General features: G+C 41.7%; 2 protein-coding genes across 2 annotated transcripts; both read right to left on the bottom strand.

The window, feature by feature from the left end:
* Positions 1–1,058: 1,058 nt before the first annotated feature.
* Positions 1,059–2,470, bottom strand: RNASE6 (ribonuclease A family member k6). Its single transcript, XM_025392134.1, has 2 exons — positions 2,195–2,470; positions 1,059–1,831 (listed from the first exon to the last, which is right to left on the bottom strand). Exon 2 carries the CDS (start codon positions 1,824–1,826, stop codon positions 1,374–1,376), a length of 453 nt encoding a protein of 150 aa, XP_025247919.1. The 5' UTR covers positions 1,827–1,831; positions 2,195–2,470; the 3' UTR covers positions 1,059–1,373.
* Positions 2,471–12,612: 10,142 nt separating this feature from the next.
* On the bottom strand, positions 12,613–15,097 carry EDDM3B (epididymal protein 3B). Its single transcript, XM_025392544.1, has 2 exons — positions 15,018–15,097; positions 12,613–13,428 (listed from the first exon to the last, which is right to left on the bottom strand). Exon 2 carries the CDS (start codon positions 13,408–13,410, stop codon positions 12,967–12,969), a length of 444 nt encoding a protein of 147 aa, XP_025248329.1. The 5' UTR covers positions 13,411–13,428; positions 15,018–15,097; the 3' UTR covers positions 12,613–12,966.
* Between the last annotated feature and the right edge of the window lie 1,148 nt (positions 15,098–16,245).

The raw sequence follows: 16,245 nt of genomic DNA, 5'->3' as shown, positions 1-16,245 counted from the left end.
ATGGAGTTTCACTCGGTCACCCAGGCTGAAGTGCAGTGGTACAATCTTGGCTCACTGCAGCCTCTGCCTCCCAGGTTCAAGTGATTCTCTTGCCTCAGGCTCCTGATTAGCTGGGATTACAGGCTCCTGCTATCATGTCCGGCTGATTTTTTGTATTTTTAGTAGAGATGGGGTTTCACCATATTGGCCAGGCTGGTCTCAAACTCTTGGCCTCAAGTCATCTACCTGCCTCGGCCTCCCAAAGTGCTGGGATTACAGGTGTGAGCCACTGCATCAGATCTCCTGGTGCTTTTGTCTTTTTCTTTTTTTGTTTTTGAGATGGGAGTCTCACTCTGTTGCCCAGGCTGGACTACAGTGGCGCAATATTGGCTCACTGCAACCTCTGCCTCCTGGGTTCAAACGATTCTCCTGCCTCAGCCTCCCGAGTAGCTGGGATTACAGGCACTGCCACCACGTCCAGCTAATTTTTTTGTATCTTTAGTAGAGATAGTGTTTTACTATGTTGGCCAGGCTAGTCTTGAACTCCTGACTCAGGTGGTCCACCTGCCTCGGCCTCCCAAAGTGCTGGGATTACAGGTGTGAGCCACCACACCCAGCCTAGTGCTTTTTCCTTGATCTATACTTTCTATTTGTCCATTTCAATAGATAATGGAGGATTGACTCTAAGGTTACTACAGTGGATTATTATCCCTATTACTACTACTATTACCTTATATTTAAATCATTAACTGATTAAAAACAGAAACCAATGGGAAAGACATAGGATCCTTCAGTTGCCAGTGTCAGAATCTATGTGCGAAATTATCATCAACTGTCTTTGAGGTATCAGTACTACCTCCAATTAAACACAGACAATGGTTTCCAGGGAAATATATGAAGTCATGAGCAGAGTTTGAAGAAATGCTCCAAAGTCCCAAACGCTCTCATTTCTTGTGGGCAAAGAAGTGGTAGAGGCCCCAGGGAGGCCTTAAAAGTTTTCTAGGGACTTAAAGTCAAAACAGCGTTCCTTTGAATACCGGTAAACAATACTTTGAAAGGGGATCTCAAACACACACTCATTAGAAAGCAGCAGGAAATGGTTTTATTGCTGTGAACACAGGGCAATAAAGCTTGGCAAAAGTTGCAGGGTTAGAAATCGGAATCTTTCTTTGCTCTCTTCCCTATTCTCTTCTCTCGAAAAGTACAGACCTACAAAGCAGAAGATAATCTTATTTCTTTTTGTCTCAACTCTGGTCTGGTATCCTAGGCACTCTAATTCTCCCAACACCTTTTTTCTTTCTTCTGTGGGAACAAGAAAATCAACAAAAGAAAAGAAAACGTGGATGCAGTTGTAACAGAAGCTATGCCAAATGAAAGGAAAAGCAGTGGATGCTTTAGACAATACTATCTAAGTGTACAGGAACCAACTTGTAGGGGGGGTCGCTCTTCTGAGGGGGGTCACAGGCAACAATGAAGAATTTGTACTGGGCGGCGGTGCTATAGCGGCACTGGGGGTACTTTCCTGAAGTGAGTCTGCAGTCAGTCATGTTGACAGGCTTTGAGCTCTGGTGGCAGTTGTGCTGACGATTTTTGCAGATGATGCTGAGCAAATCACAGACAGCAGCCACATTCTGGAAAGAGTCATGCAGAAAGGTATTTTGATGCTTACAGTGCTGGGTGTAATTGTTGATGCCACTCATTGCCCTGTTGCATTGGAGAGGACTTGGCTGTATATGCTGAATTTCAAACCAATGAGCCCTGGTGAGATGCTTAGGCCAAGCATGAAGTAGACACACTGGTCCCCATAGAACCAGCAGCAATAAAAGAAGAGGAAAGCGTAGCACCATCTTTTCTGTGTAGAAAGAGAGAAGATAATTATAGTAGGAGAAGCAATAAGAGCAAACATTTTAATCATAACTATTTAGATTTTTATTTTGCCTTTTGAGATGTTATAGCTCCCTTTTAAAAACCATCTTCTTTCTCACAGAGTCTCACAATTCTATAAAGAACCTGAAGCCCAGGAAACAGAAATATGACCTCTCCTTTGATTGGCCTATCCTATTTTCTTTCACCTGTTCTCATGCATTTGATGACTGTCATATCAGAAACAGTTTCTTCCATCTTCCCTCCTGAAATATTTACCCTCTATCTGACCACTACCTCCCAGCCGTCTTTACTGCTCTACTCGCTCCAGCCCTGAGGCCTTCTTTCTTACCTGGTCTCAGTGTTGGGGCTCCTACTGAGAACGAGGCTGTGATTAGTTCAAAGCTCAGAAGCTGTTGTCTGCCTTTCTTCTCTAACCCTTCAAGTCCTGTGTGTGTAGGGAAGGGGAAGAAATATTCTGAGCTTTCAGAAAGAGAATCCTAGGGCTTGGCAGATTAACTTCTTGTGCAGAGTTTAGATTAAACTCTTAGACTTTCATGCCTGTTCTTCAAAACAGTATCATTACAGGAAGGCTAAGCCAACAAAGAAACAACATGACTGAAAACTCACAGTTTTGAGGAACTGATCACTTCCTGATATGGGTTGAGTGCTTCCTGCCTCATCTGAGGCTTCAGTGTTTTTTTTTTTTTTTTTTTTTGAAGCTTTATGATTTCTGTTTCTTAAGAGAAAATATGTCACATAAATATGATATAATACCTGCCACATACTTGGTAATGTTGTAAGTTCCTACAACAGATGTGAATAAATTATTCATTTATGCAAATACTTATTGGGCCAGGTACCGGGCTACACAAATTCAGGAGCTCACGATTTAATGAAAGAGATTAGAGACAGGCAGGTAAGTATATAGACAAGTAGATGATATTAATATAAGTAGCACTTACAGTGTGATGGAGGACACTACAGGAGGCTACGGGAAGATAGTAGAGGGGAAGGATTGTTGGAGGACACAACACCTGAACTGAATTTTGAGGAATAATTACAAGTTAGGTGAAGAGAGTGTTAAGGGCCTCCCAAAGATGGAACTGTGTATGAAAAGACCTGTAAGCCTGAAGAAGAAGGCCGAATTTAGGATGTTTGCCTCTTGAATCTGTTCTTACCTTTTCACTGGTACTGCAACACCCTTATTCAGAAACTTATTGTCTCATGAAGGGCTCACATAAAAGCCTCCCACGTGGACTCCTTGCCTTGCTTTTTTCTCCTTCCAATCCATTCTACACATTACTTCCAGATTCGTCTTTTTTTGAGCAAGATATAATAGTACAACACTCTTGCCTCATGCTTTTATGGCTCCAAATATCTGCAGAATAAATATAATGTCTGTTTATACCAAGGCTGCAGGATACAAGGTTAATATACAAAAGTCAGTTGCTTTCTTATATACCAGCAATGAACAATTGCAATTTGAAATTTAAAACACAATACCATTTATATTGTACCAAAGAAAGTGAAATACTTAAGTATAAATCTAACACATTATGTAAAAATTGGCATGAGGAAAATTTTAAACTCTAATGAAAGAAATTGAGGAAGCATAGATACTCCATGTACATGAGTAGGAAGACTCAATATGTTAAGATGTCGTTTCCTCTCAACTTGATCTCAATAGATTCAGCACAATCCCAATCAATGTCCCAGCACATTATTTTGTGGATAGTAACAAACTGACTCTGAAGTTTATATAAAGGTAAAAGATTCAGGTCGGGTGTGGTGGCTCACACCTGTAATCCCAGCACTTTGGGAGGCTGAGGCAGTGGGATCATGAGGTCAGGAGACTGAGACCATCCTGGCTAACACGGTGAAACCCTGTCTCTACTAAAAATACAAAAAATTAGCTGGGCGTGTTGGTGGCAGGCGCCTATAGTCCCAGCTACTTGGGAGGCTGAGGCAGGAGAATGGCATGAACCCAGGAGGCAGAGCTTGCAGTGAGCCACGATCCCACCACTGCACTCCAGCCTGGGCAACAAAGTGAGACTCCATCTCAAAAAAAAAAAAAAAAAAAGATTCAGAATAGTTAACACAATGCAGAAAAAGAAGAACAAAGTCAGAAGACTGACATGACCCAACTTCAAAACTTACTATAAACCTACAGTAATTAAGATAGCGTGGGCCGGGCGCGGTGGCTCAAGCCTGTAATCCTAGCACTTTGGGAGGCCGAGACGGGCGGATCACGAGGTCAGGAGATCGAGACCATCCTGGCTAACACGGTGAAACCCCGCCTCTACTAAAAAATACAAAAAACTAGCCGGGCGAGGTGGCTGGCGCCTGTAGTCCCAGCTACTCGGGAGGCTGTGGCAGGAGAATAGCGTAAACCCGGGAGGCGGAGCTTGCAGTGAGCTGAGATCCGGCCACTGCACTCCAGTCTGGGCGACAGAGCGAGACTCCGTCTCAAAAAAAAAAAAAAAAAAAAAAAAAGATAGCATGGTATTGCTGAAAAATAGACAAATAGGTCAATGGAACCAAGTAGAAAGCCCCGAGGTAGACCCACACAAATATAGTGAACTAATCTGTGACAAAGGATCAATTTTCAATTGAGAAAAGGTAGTCTTTTCAACAAATGGTAGAATTGAATGTCCACGTGCAGAAAATAAATCTTTTCATAGATTAGATTTCATACCTTTTCATAGACCTGGACTTTACACCTTTCACAATTTTTTTTTGAGATGGAGTTTCACTTTTGTTGCCCAGGCTGGAGTGCAATGGCGTGATCTTAGCTCACTGCAACCTCTGCCTCCTGGGTTCAAGTGATTCTCCTGCCTCAGCCTCCCGAGTAGTTGGGATTACAGGCATGCGCCACCATACCCAGCTAATTTTGTATTTTTAGTAGAGACAGGGTTTCACCGTGTTGGTCAGGCTGGTCTCGAACTCCTGACCTCAGGTAATCCACCCACCTCAGCCTCCCAAAGTGCTGGGATTACAGGTGTGAGCCATTGTGTCCGGCCACACAAATATTAATTCAAAATGGACCATAGACCTAATGCAAAATGCAAAACTATAAAAATTCTGGAAAATAACATAGGAGAAAATCTAGGCAACCTCAAGTTTGGCAATGATTTTTTAGATATAATAGCAAAAGCACAATCCATGAAAGAAAAATATTAACAAGTGGAACTTAATTAAAATTAAAAGCTTCTCCTCTGCAACAGATACTATTAAGAGAATAAAAAGACAAGCCAGAGACTGAGAGAAGATATTTGCAAAAGATATATCTGATAAAAGAACATTATCCAAAAAGATCTCAAAAAACCTCAACCATAAGAAAACCAACAACCTAACTGAAAAATGGGCAAAACATCTGAATGGTATGGGGCAAAGACAATTTTTCCTCTCCCTCTGAAGGTTCAAAACTTCTGAAATGAACTGACAATAGACAGATTAATGGGAGAAAAAGGCATACAAATTTATTATTGTGCATAATCATGGGAACCATACAAATTACGAGACTTAAAAAAGACTAAATAGTTGAAATTCATATACTCTTTTCATAGGGGAGGGGAACATGGGGAAAATGTAGGCAATTTTGAGGAGTTTTAAATGTTTTTTAGGGAATTGGCCCCAAAGAGCAGACAATAGTTTGTAAATGAGTCTCTTTGGAAGCTGAATGGAAGGGTGACGAGTTACGGGAAGGTGAAGGGTGGAACTGCACTATGAACAAAGGTTGTCTCATTATACAGATAAAGTCTCTTAGGTACTCTTTTGGAACTGCTGTTGGAAGAATAGATGAAAGGTCTACCTGAGTGTAGTGTGAAGAGACTTTTAGTCTCTTCTCTTTTCAAGTGGCTAATATTTCCTGTTTATCTGATGAGATTTTTAGAAAGAGGGGTCTTAAGACAACTGCATTGCTTGGAAGAAGTTTTCCTTATCCAGACAAGGGAACTCCCAGAGAGAGCTCCTCTCTGCCTTTGAGAGCTAGGGAGAGGAAAAAGAGTAGATTAGAACATCTTTGGTCCTGAGGCAGCTTCTAAGAACTTTTGATTTCTTTAATTCTTTAATTCTAGGTAAATTTAATTCTTTAATTTAATTTACTTTCTTTAATTCAAAAGTGTTCAGAATGCCAATGCATCATAGTTTGTAGTATGATTCTCTACACCCCAACACTTCACCAAACAAGATACACAGACGGCAGATGAGCAGTGAAAAGATGGTCAGCATCACATTATTTGCAGAGAAACTTTTCCTCTATCATTTTAGGTTTTAAAGGTGGTGGCAAAGGAGCTTGTGAATTAGAAAAAGATTTACAGGAGAAAAATTCAAAGTTTATTTACACATGCACACAGGAGTATTACATAATGAGTAACTTGCTGAATACCCAGAGGTAAAGTTATATACCACCTTTTAAAAAGTGTTTCTGGCCAAGTGTAGTGGCTCATGCCTGTAATCCCAACATTTTGGGAGATTGAGGCAGGAGGATCACTTGAGGTATAGAGTTTGAAACCAGCAACATAGCAAGACTCCCATCTCTATTTTTAATAAAAAGAGTTGGCCGGGTGCGGTGGCTCACGCCTGTAATCCCAGCACTTTGGGAGGCCAAGGTGGGCAGATCACCTGAGGTCAGGCGTTTGAGGCCAACCTGGCCAACATGGTGAAACCCCGTCTCTACTAAAAATACAAAATTTAGCCGGGCATGGTGTGGGCGCCTGTAATCCCAGCTACTCGGGAGGCTAAGGCAGGAGAATCTCTTGAACCCAGGATGCGGAGATGGCAGTGAGACAACTCCTGGGCAACAAGAGTGAAAGTCTGTCTCTAAACTAAAATAAAAAATAAAAAAAGATTTTTGTTGGGGCTTCAAAAGGAAAATGTGGAAGGTTCTAGTAAGCTTTCTGATGCTAATAGAAATGGGTAGATTGATTTCTTCCTGGCTGGAAGTTTCCTTGTATGGGGGTTTATGGCAGCAAAATGTACACATCCCAGTGCTAAGGGGCTGTCTCCTTTCAAACAGGAAAATACCTTTGAAGGGGATCAATGGCAGCTGAATTTTCAGGAGGCTTCAGTTAACTTTAGACAGTGTTTCTTTCTGCAGCTTCTGTCTGTTCAGACATTTTCAGTTTAAAATAATTTTCATGCCACTATAATAATAACAGATTTGTTACTGGATGCACAACAAATGGATATAGTAACACAACAGCGATTGAAAAAGAGAAAGAGTTTAATTTTCATAGGGCAGCCAAATGAGTACATGGGAGGTAACCTAAAATTTGGTTTTGGGTTTAGGGATAGGGTTTTTAAGGAGTCTGGAAAAGGGCCAAAGTGTGAGGATTTCTGATTCATCAAGAAGTGAGGGGTGAAGTCGTGGGACAGGGACATGAAGAAATTCAGCATTCTTGTGCCAAGCCAGTTCCTTGGTAGAGGTCTTCAGACTGGTTAGCATTAGCTGTTGCACTGGAATTCAGGATCAGAAAAACACCTTAAGCAATTCTTAAGCAAAAAGGTCTCATGATTCTGGTATCAGAAATTCTACCTATAGGAACAATTGGGGAATAGGTGGTCAGCATGCTACTTGCGAAGTTAGAAGCTACAGGGAAGTGGGTTGAAGTGTACCAGCATGCTATGATTAATGTGCAATTCTGCCTAGAGCCTGGCTTGCAACACTCCATAACTCTGCAAGGGCAGTATTGCCATATTGGTGGGCTGTGAATCCCTTCAATCCATCATTAGAAAATTGCACATCAAAACAATGGGATAATACTACACACCTACATGAATGACTAAAATGCGGTGAAAACTGACATCATCAAAGCTGGTAAGGATGCAGAGCAGCAAAAATGCTGATTGACAGGACTTTGAACCTGGAGGCATATTTTGGGGTGACATATTCTTACTTCCTATGAGAGTTCAGTTAGGCTAATTTGGATCTCACAACCATCCCTTGGCTCAATAGAGGGGACTGCAGACCTTAGTGGCCAGCCTCACTAATACTGCACACAAAAGAGGAAGGGTAGATACCTAAGGGGAGTCAATATGCAGCTATCCAAGTAAGGGGTGGACCACCAGGAAAGCCAGAGAAACAACACAAAGCTATAACTAATTGCCCTTAAATCTACTTTCCTCCTGTACTATTTTGAACAACCATCTGCTAATCCTTTAATAAAAGCAAGTTTTAAAGAGTTACTTAAATGAGGTATTTGTGAGAACCTACTATAGGAGACTAGAATATGCCACCCCAAAATTTGCTTCTGTAGTATAAATACTATTTTGAACTGCTTATTTTGAGAAGCAGTATACACAAGACAAGTTCTGAAAATAGAGTGCACGTTGCCCTTTTGTAAGGAAATTTGCGTTTATAAGGGAAACCCTCATTTGTAAGGATGTCTCCCTCTCTGTACCAGAAAGAGAAAGGTGACTCTAAATCAAAAGAAACCCTTATCAGTGGAGAAGGTACTGACTTAAATCTGCATGAGTAAGCTTTCCCTTGTGTACTATACTTTTCCTGGTCATCTCGCTGTAAGTTGCTCCCCGACACGCTTCTTCCTTTGCTTTAACTGAAGGCATTTAAGTCTAAGTTCTAGCCACCTCTTTGAGTTGCTTTCTGAGCTTCTCTCATGTATACATGAGATACACATGTTACTACATTTCTATTTTTCTCTTGTTAATCTGACTTTTGCTACAGTGGCCCCAGCCAAGAACCAAATGGGTAGAAGGAAAATATTTTTCCTTTTCTACATATATTTTGAAGAGCATTTGTCAACTGAGAAAAACAAACAGTATTGTTTCTTCTCATATGTATATTGATCCTACAGGCAGAGCTACTGGTTTAATACTAGCCTCTTCTGAGTTTGATTGGTAGAGATTGTCATCCCCAGGTGTCTGCTCCTCACCAGGTGCACTCAAAAATTGCAAAGTTGAGGAACTGCCTTTGGAACATGATGACCAATCTAGATACACTGACTACTCATTGAGACCAGAGTTATAGGAAAGTATGCAGTCACTTAATAAATAATGTTGACACTTTGGCCTTTTTTTTAATTGTTTCAAGGCCAGAGTCATTCCACATTGTAGGAGTCTGAAGAACACAAGGTACTTTAACGTTTAGCACCCTGCCCAAACTGCTCTAGGGAAAATTGTATGAAGTAAACATTTCTTACTTTGCATCTCACTCCTGCAATTAGCAAACAGAATTTCTCATGGACTCAACTTGCTTGTGAACCCAGCGTTTTTGTTTTGTTTTGCTTTTGTTTTATTTGAGGCTGGCTGGAGTGCAGTGGCGCAATCTCGGTCCACTGCAATCTGCGCCTCTGGGTTCAAGCGATTCCCCTGCCTCAGCCTCCTGAATAGCTGGGACTACAAGTGCGTGCCACCACACCTAGCTAATTTTTTTTTGTTGTTGTTGTTAGTAGAGAGGGGGTTGCACCATGTTGGCCGGGATGGTCTCAATCTCCTGACCTCGTGATCCACCTGCCTCAGCCTCCCAAAGTGCTGGAATTACAGGCGTGAGCCACTGCACCCGGCCTTCCCAACACTTTTTTATCCCATTTATTTCCTCTTTCCTACACAAAATTTAAGTCTTAAGCTCCATTCTTGAGCAATATTGCAGTTTAAAGTCTTTCAACCCCTGCCCTGTCTCTACCAAGTAAAAATGGTTATTTTCAGATAAAATTATTTGTGCTAATATATTCTACTTGACGTGTTGTCCTTAGGAAATGTAATGCTTTAGTCCATCTTTTTTTCGAGATAGAGTCTCACTTTGTCACCTGGGCTAGAGTACAGTGGCGTGATCTCAGCTTACTGTAACCTCTGCCTCCTTGGTTCAAGGGATTCTTGTGCCTCAGCCTCCCAAGTAGCTGGAATTACAAGCATGGGCCACCATGCCTGGTTAATTTTCTTATTTTTAGTAGAAATGGGGTATCACCATGTTGGCCAGGCTGGTCTCAAACTCCTGACCTCAAGTGATCTGCCTGCCTCAATCTCCCAATGTGCTGGGATTACAGGCATGAGCCACCTCATGTGGCCCTTAGAAACATTCTTTTTTGGGTTTTTTTTTTTTTTTTTTTTTTTTTTTTGGAGACAGAGTCTCTCACTGTCACCCAGGCTGGAGTGCAATGGCACGATCTCAATTCACTGCAACCTCCACCTCCTAGGTTCAAGTGAGTCTCCTGCCTCAGCCTCCCAAGCAGCTGGGATTACAGGCACCTGCCACCATGACTGGCTAATTTTTTGTATTTTTAGTAGAGATGGGGTTTCACTATGTTGGCCAGGCTGGTCTCAAACTCCTGACTTCATGATCCTCCCACCTTGGCCTCCCAAAGTGCTGGGATTACAGGTATGAGCCACCACGCCCAGCAGAAACATTTGTAATGAATTGAGTCCAGTAGGGACATCTGTAGGTCTGTGGTTGATAAAAGAGGAGTTCCTTTTTTTTTAATCCTAGGAATGTATAGCTCCCACACAAATGTCAACAAAAAAAGTCAAACTCCATAAAACATTTAAAAAGGTTTACTATGAGCCAAATGTGAGTGACCATGGCCCCGAGGCATAGTCTCAGGAGGACCTGAGAACATGTGCCCAAGGTGATTGGTTTACAGTTTGGTTGTGTAGCTTTTAGGGAGATATATCAGTCAATATAGGTGATATATACATTGGTTCAGTCCAGAAAGGCAGGACAACTTGAAGCAAGGGCTTACAGGAATTAGTTGAATTCAAAGATGTTTTGATAGGCAATTGTTTGAAATAATTGTTATTATTGAAAAACCTAGACTCAATAGATAGGAGTGTCTGGGTTAAAATAAAGGATGGTGGAGACCAAGGTTCTTATTATGTAGATGAAGTCTCATAGGTGGCTACCCTTAGAGACAATAGATGGCAAATGTTTCCTATTCAGACCTTTAAAAGGTGCTAGACTCTCAGTTAATCTCTTCAGGATTGGGAGGGCCTGGAAGGGGAAAGATCTGATCATGTTAATAGAGATTCCTTACAGATGCAACTTTTCCCCACAGAAGATGGCTTTGCAGGGCCATTTTTCAAAATAAGGCAAAAAATATTTTGGGATAAAATATTTTGATTTCTTTATCTGTCATGTGATGTTATGGCAGAGTCAGGTTGGAAAGTAAGCCACATTAAATTACTTATTTTCACAGTGGTGATATGCTTTAGTTCCACTCAGATTTGGGGGTATTGGCAGAACTGACTGGGTATAAACATGAATTATACTGAGTTAAATAAAACCCACTTAATAATATTTTATGGTTTTCAGGGTGTGATTCTCCAAGGCCCTTAGATAGGAATTTGAGCAAGAGAGAAAAAAAAGGTCAGAATTCAGTCCTCACAGATGATGGCCTGCTGTAATTTTTGTTTGCTTATTTGTTTTTATTTTTTGAGATGCTTTGGTTCTGCCACCCAGGCTGGAGTGCAGTGGCACCATCTCAACTTACTGTAGCCTCCACCTCCCGGGTTCACGTGATTCTCTTGCCTCAGCCTCCCGAGTAGCTAAGATTACAGATATGTGCCACCACACTTGGCTCATTTTTTGTATTTTTAGTAGAGACAAGGTTTCACCATGTTGGTCAAGCTGGTCTCAAACTCCTGACCTCAAATGGCAAACTCTTGACCTCAAACTCCTGACCACCCGCCTCAGCCTCTCAAAGTGCTGGGATTACAGGTGTGAGCCCACATATCCAGCATGTATTTTTATTGTGTAAATCCCCATCTCTAGAGTTAGGGAGAGCAAATGATTGATGAGCACTTGTTATGTTTGTTTATCAAAGTCAAAATGAAAGTACTAAGCCAAAGAATGAGTTGAGAAACGAAGCAATTTTCACTGAGCACCTACTATAAGCAAGAAACCATGCTACGTGTTTTACACCCAGTGAGCTCTGCCAGTGCCCCAAAATCTGAATGGAACTAAAACATGTCACCACTGTGAAAATAAGTAATTTAACAACTCAGTTGTTGGAACTCTAAATTATTTTTAACCTTAAAGAAATGTGATTTTGGGGCCTCAGCCACATGCCAGGCCACTGTAACCAAGGCAACTGTAACCGTGGTTTCTCTGTTTATAGATTAAACCTTCTTTCTTGCCTGCATTGTTTAGTGAAATGTTGTAATTTACCAAAGGGTACAGGAGAAGACTCCTTTCCTCTCCACTGTTGGTCTTCATTATAGAGTAACTTCCCTCTCCTCTTAGAAAGACTTCATCACTATCACATTAAGAAGGAATGTTAAAAACACTCTTTTAAATTGAAAAGGAAGTGAAAACAAGCTATAAAGAAAAGAAAAGAAGACTTGAAGTCAGGGACAAACTGTAACGAATTAATTTGTTGTAACTCTTAAACCAGCTGGTATAGAAATTGTTGTAATTCTGTTGAATTCTTTTGTCTTTTTCCTACATAAGCAAGAACTTAATTTTCAGCTTTGGAGCACTGAACCCATTTCTGTGGAGTCTGTGTGTCACTGAATGGCCACTGCTAGCCATTTGCTTGAATCAACTCTTTAAAACTGGATTCTGACAGTTTTGATTATTTCAAATTGATGCTGCAATCAATGCCTACATCACAACTTGTATTGAACTAAGCACACAATCATTTACACCCTCATCATATACATAAACATATTACATACATTAGACATACACCCATAAAATATACCTTAAATCCCTTGCACAGCATCAATCACATACATAGTCTAGATCACACACACCCATATCAATCACACAATACTTACTCCGTGCACATAACATATATGAATGTCACACACACATTGGAATCATATAATTTATTTAGGGAAGGGAAGATTGTTCAGCTTGGGTATGTATCAAGAGAGGCAATATCAGGAAGTCTTGGGTTAGTCAAGAACAGATGCCATATGAGCTGAATGTTGACAAAAGTGCAAGAGTAAATTAGGTAAATGAAGACAAAAGTGTATTCCAGGCAGAGAAACAACACAGGCAAGGTTATGGTATCAAGAAATTATGCTATTCATAACTCTAAGTATTTGGAAAACATTGACAAATAAATGCAAGTGGGGAGTGGTAGGGGCTATTGATGGAGGCAGGGGCCACTACTTAGAAAGCACTGAATACTCTACCAATACCTGAGGATGTGCATAGACTTTCTAGTTGCTGATAGGTTCTATCATCTTTAGGTCTTCTATCCTATCAACATACCCATCCATGCTACAATGGAATTCAATGTAGTTGAAGCTCCTGCTCTCTGTGTAGCTATTTTTAGAGTTCTCCTGGTGACACTTGAGTACTTTGAGAGGATTCTGGACCCATACATATGCATTTCGGAAGCGATCCATCCAGTTGTCACTAGTGCATATATGCTCGATTTTGTACCACGAGATATAGATAAACATGTGAGAGCTCTTGTCTTTCAGAGCTTCATTTTCTCTCATGAGGACATCACATTTGTACTCTTTGAATTCTCTACTTGGACTTAAGTAGTGCAGTTTCATGAATTCTCTCCAAGAAACTTCCTTGCTCTGTACAAGCAGTGTGCATAGGATGCAAAGCAGGGCCAAGAGTGTGCCCCAGATCTTTAGAGACGATGCCATCTCAGTCACCAGGGCCACCTGTGTGTCCACAGAGAAGAGAAAGAAAAGTGTTATCCAGACAATGCCCAGAGAGCTCAGCTCCACCTTAAAATTCCTTCCCCACCAGGCAGGTACTTGGGTGCAATTTTACTATTTGGTTCCCCAGTGAGAAGATGATAATTCTCGTTAGAGAATCGAGTTTTTAAGAACTAAAAACATGCTTCAGCCTGTGTGAGCAAATCACAAAATTAGAAAAAATAGATGAAGTTCATTTTGAGAATTCCAAGCATCTCCTGTCGTCCCTCTCTTACTCCCAACCTGAGGAGCCGATCACCCTCCAGCTGGCTCATTTTTACCAGACCAACTCTCAGGAGATCATGTGTCCAAAAGAGATGATATTTTAAGGTTTATGTCCTTGAAGTGGAAAGGGTTGTCAGATTTTAGGGAAATGTAAAAGATGAGTAACTACTTGGGAGGTGGTTCCTAGGCAGGAAGGCTTCGATTTCCTGAAATGATAGCCCAGCCTGCAATTACACTGAGTCTGCAAAATGATGCTTCTCCAATCTTGACTTCCTTATAACACTTTCTCCAAAGCCTGAGTGGAACATACGTTCATTACTAACTACCCATATTCCTTCTCAGGGGTCATTCCCCTAATTATCACTATTACAAATGATCTTGGTTTGTTGGAGCTGCTCCTTGAAAATGTCATCATAAAAGAACTCCAGTTTTGAGGTTTTTGTTTGTTTGTTTGTTTGTTTGTTTTTGAGACAGAGTCTCACTGTATCACCCAGGTTGGAGTGCAGTGGCACAGTCTTGGCTCATTGCAACCTCTGCCTCCAGGGTTCAACAGATTTTCTGTCTCAGCTTCCCACGTAGCTGAGATTACAAGGTGCCCACCACCACACACCCAGCTAATTTTTGTATTTTTTTAGTAAAGACAGTTTCACCATGTTGGCCAGGCTAGTCTCGAAATCCTGGCCTCAAGTGATCTATCTACCTGCCTCGGTTTCCCAACCAGAATTCCAGATTTGAAATATTCCTGTAATCAATCAAGTACCAAAACTAAAAGGGCCCTCACAGTGGCTTCTCTGGTGATAGCATGGAGTGTGGGGGTCTTTTTGAAAGAGTCTGCCCTTTAAACCAGTGCTCTGTCCTCATTTATCATGAGAAGTGTTCCTGCCCTTACTGAGTCTCTAACCTGATTCACAACTCTAAGCATTGGTGTCCTCAGATGGATTTAATAATAGCTCCCTACAGAGCTGCGAGAGTCTAATGAGACGCATGTATTTGAGAGTACTTCTAATGACGTCAAATGTCCACACCAGACACAGAATAAAGGGTGGGTACTTCCTATCTGTGGAACCCTGTCCTGATGATAAAGACCTGAAGAGGATAGAAGAGCAGAATGCAAGTGGTTTTAATGCATTGTGTTTGAGAAGACTGGGGGTGAAGGGAGGGAGGGGCAGGGAAAAGCTTGTATCAGTGGGACTGAGGCTGACCAGAATTCAGGCTTTTGTTTTCCATGATTTGGATCCTTCTCCATTTTTTGCTATCTAAAAGTTCAATCAGCCTCCTTCCAGTGCTCTTGGCTGTTCCCCGAGCACCCTCAGCAGAGCCCTTCTTACCCTACTCAGACTCCAAGTTCAGGTCACTGGTTGTAGCGGGGATCAGCGCGTGGATCTGAAAAGCAGAATCTGGGTCCTCCTCCTTTTCTCAGAGCCCTGGAAATCTGCAGCAGTGGAGAAAGGAATAGCATGGGGAGCTGCAGCACTCCAGATGATTGGTAGTGGAGGGGGTGATGAAGAACAGCCTTATTATGTAAACCTGTACCTGTATCTTCTCATCTGGAACATCTGAATTCATTCAGACAGTGGCCTCAAGCAAAGGCTGCAAACATCAAAGACTGACTCCGGGGCACAAAAGAAGTGCAAGACCCTAGAGTGAGGTGACCCCAGAAAGGGGTTATCTGGTGCTATCAGTAGACAACAAGAGACCTGGCTTCTCTGAATTTTTGACAAAGTTCTGGGAAGTCCCTGGAGGGTTATGTTATGTTATGCAGAAACTTCTCTGAGGAAAGCCACTTATAACATTGTGAACTGTGGGACTTTCATTGAGAGGTGAAAGAGTATCTAGTGAAACTGATGGCCAGATAGTTATGATTAGGTAGCCAGTATCTGAAGTTTTACTAGGCAGTTTGTTATTGTCGATGAAAAGAATCGGCTGGGTGTGGTGGCTCACGCCTGTAATCCCAGCACTTTGGGAGGCCAAAGCAGGAGGATCACTTGAGGTCAGGAGTTCAAGACCAGCCTGGCCGACGTGGTGAAACCCCATCTCTACTAAAAATACAAAAATTAGCTGGGTGTGGTGGTGGGCACCTGAAATCCCAGCTACTTGGGAGACTGAGGCAGGAGAATCGCTTGAACCTGGGAGGCAGAGGTTGCAGTGAGCCGAGATCACGCCATTGCACTCCAGCCTGGGCAACAGGAGCAAAACACTGTCTGAAAAAAACAAAACAAAAAAAAGAGTCAAACTCTGTAAAATATTTGAAGAAATTTATTCTGAGCCAAATATGAGTGATCATGGCCTATAACACAGTTCTCAGGAGGTCCTGAGAACATGTGCCAAGGTGGTTGGAGCGCAGCTGGTTTTATACATTTTAGAGAGGCGTGAAATATCATATACATTTAAGAAATACATTGGTTTGGTCCAGCAAGGCAGGACAACTCAAAGCTGGTGGGGAGTTGGGGGGGGTGCTTCAGGCTATAGGTGAATTTAAACATTTTCTGATTGACAACTAGTTTTGTCTAAAGACCTGGGATTGATAGAAAGGGAATGTTCAGGTTAAAATAAAGA

The sequence above is a fragment of the Theropithecus gelada genome, chromosome 7b (genome assembly GCF_003255815.1).
Source record: "Theropithecus gelada isolate Dixy chromosome 7b, Tgel_1.0, whole genome shotgun sequence".
Lineage (NCBI taxonomy): Eukaryota > Metazoa > Chordata > Mammalia > Primates > Cercopithecidae > Theropithecus > Theropithecus gelada.
This window is presented reverse-complemented; position numbering and strand designations above follow the sequence as displayed.

What these genes read in the sequence shown, in the direction of transcription:
- EDDM3B (XM_025392544.1), bottom strand. Translation starts at nt 13,410, where the DNA reads ATGGCATCGTCTCTAAAGATCTGGGGCACACTCTTGGCCCTGCTTTGC.
- RNASE6 (XM_025392134.1), bottom strand. Translation starts at nt 1,826, where the DNA reads ATGGTGCTACGCTTTCCTCTTCTTTTATTGCTGCTGGTTCTATGGGGA.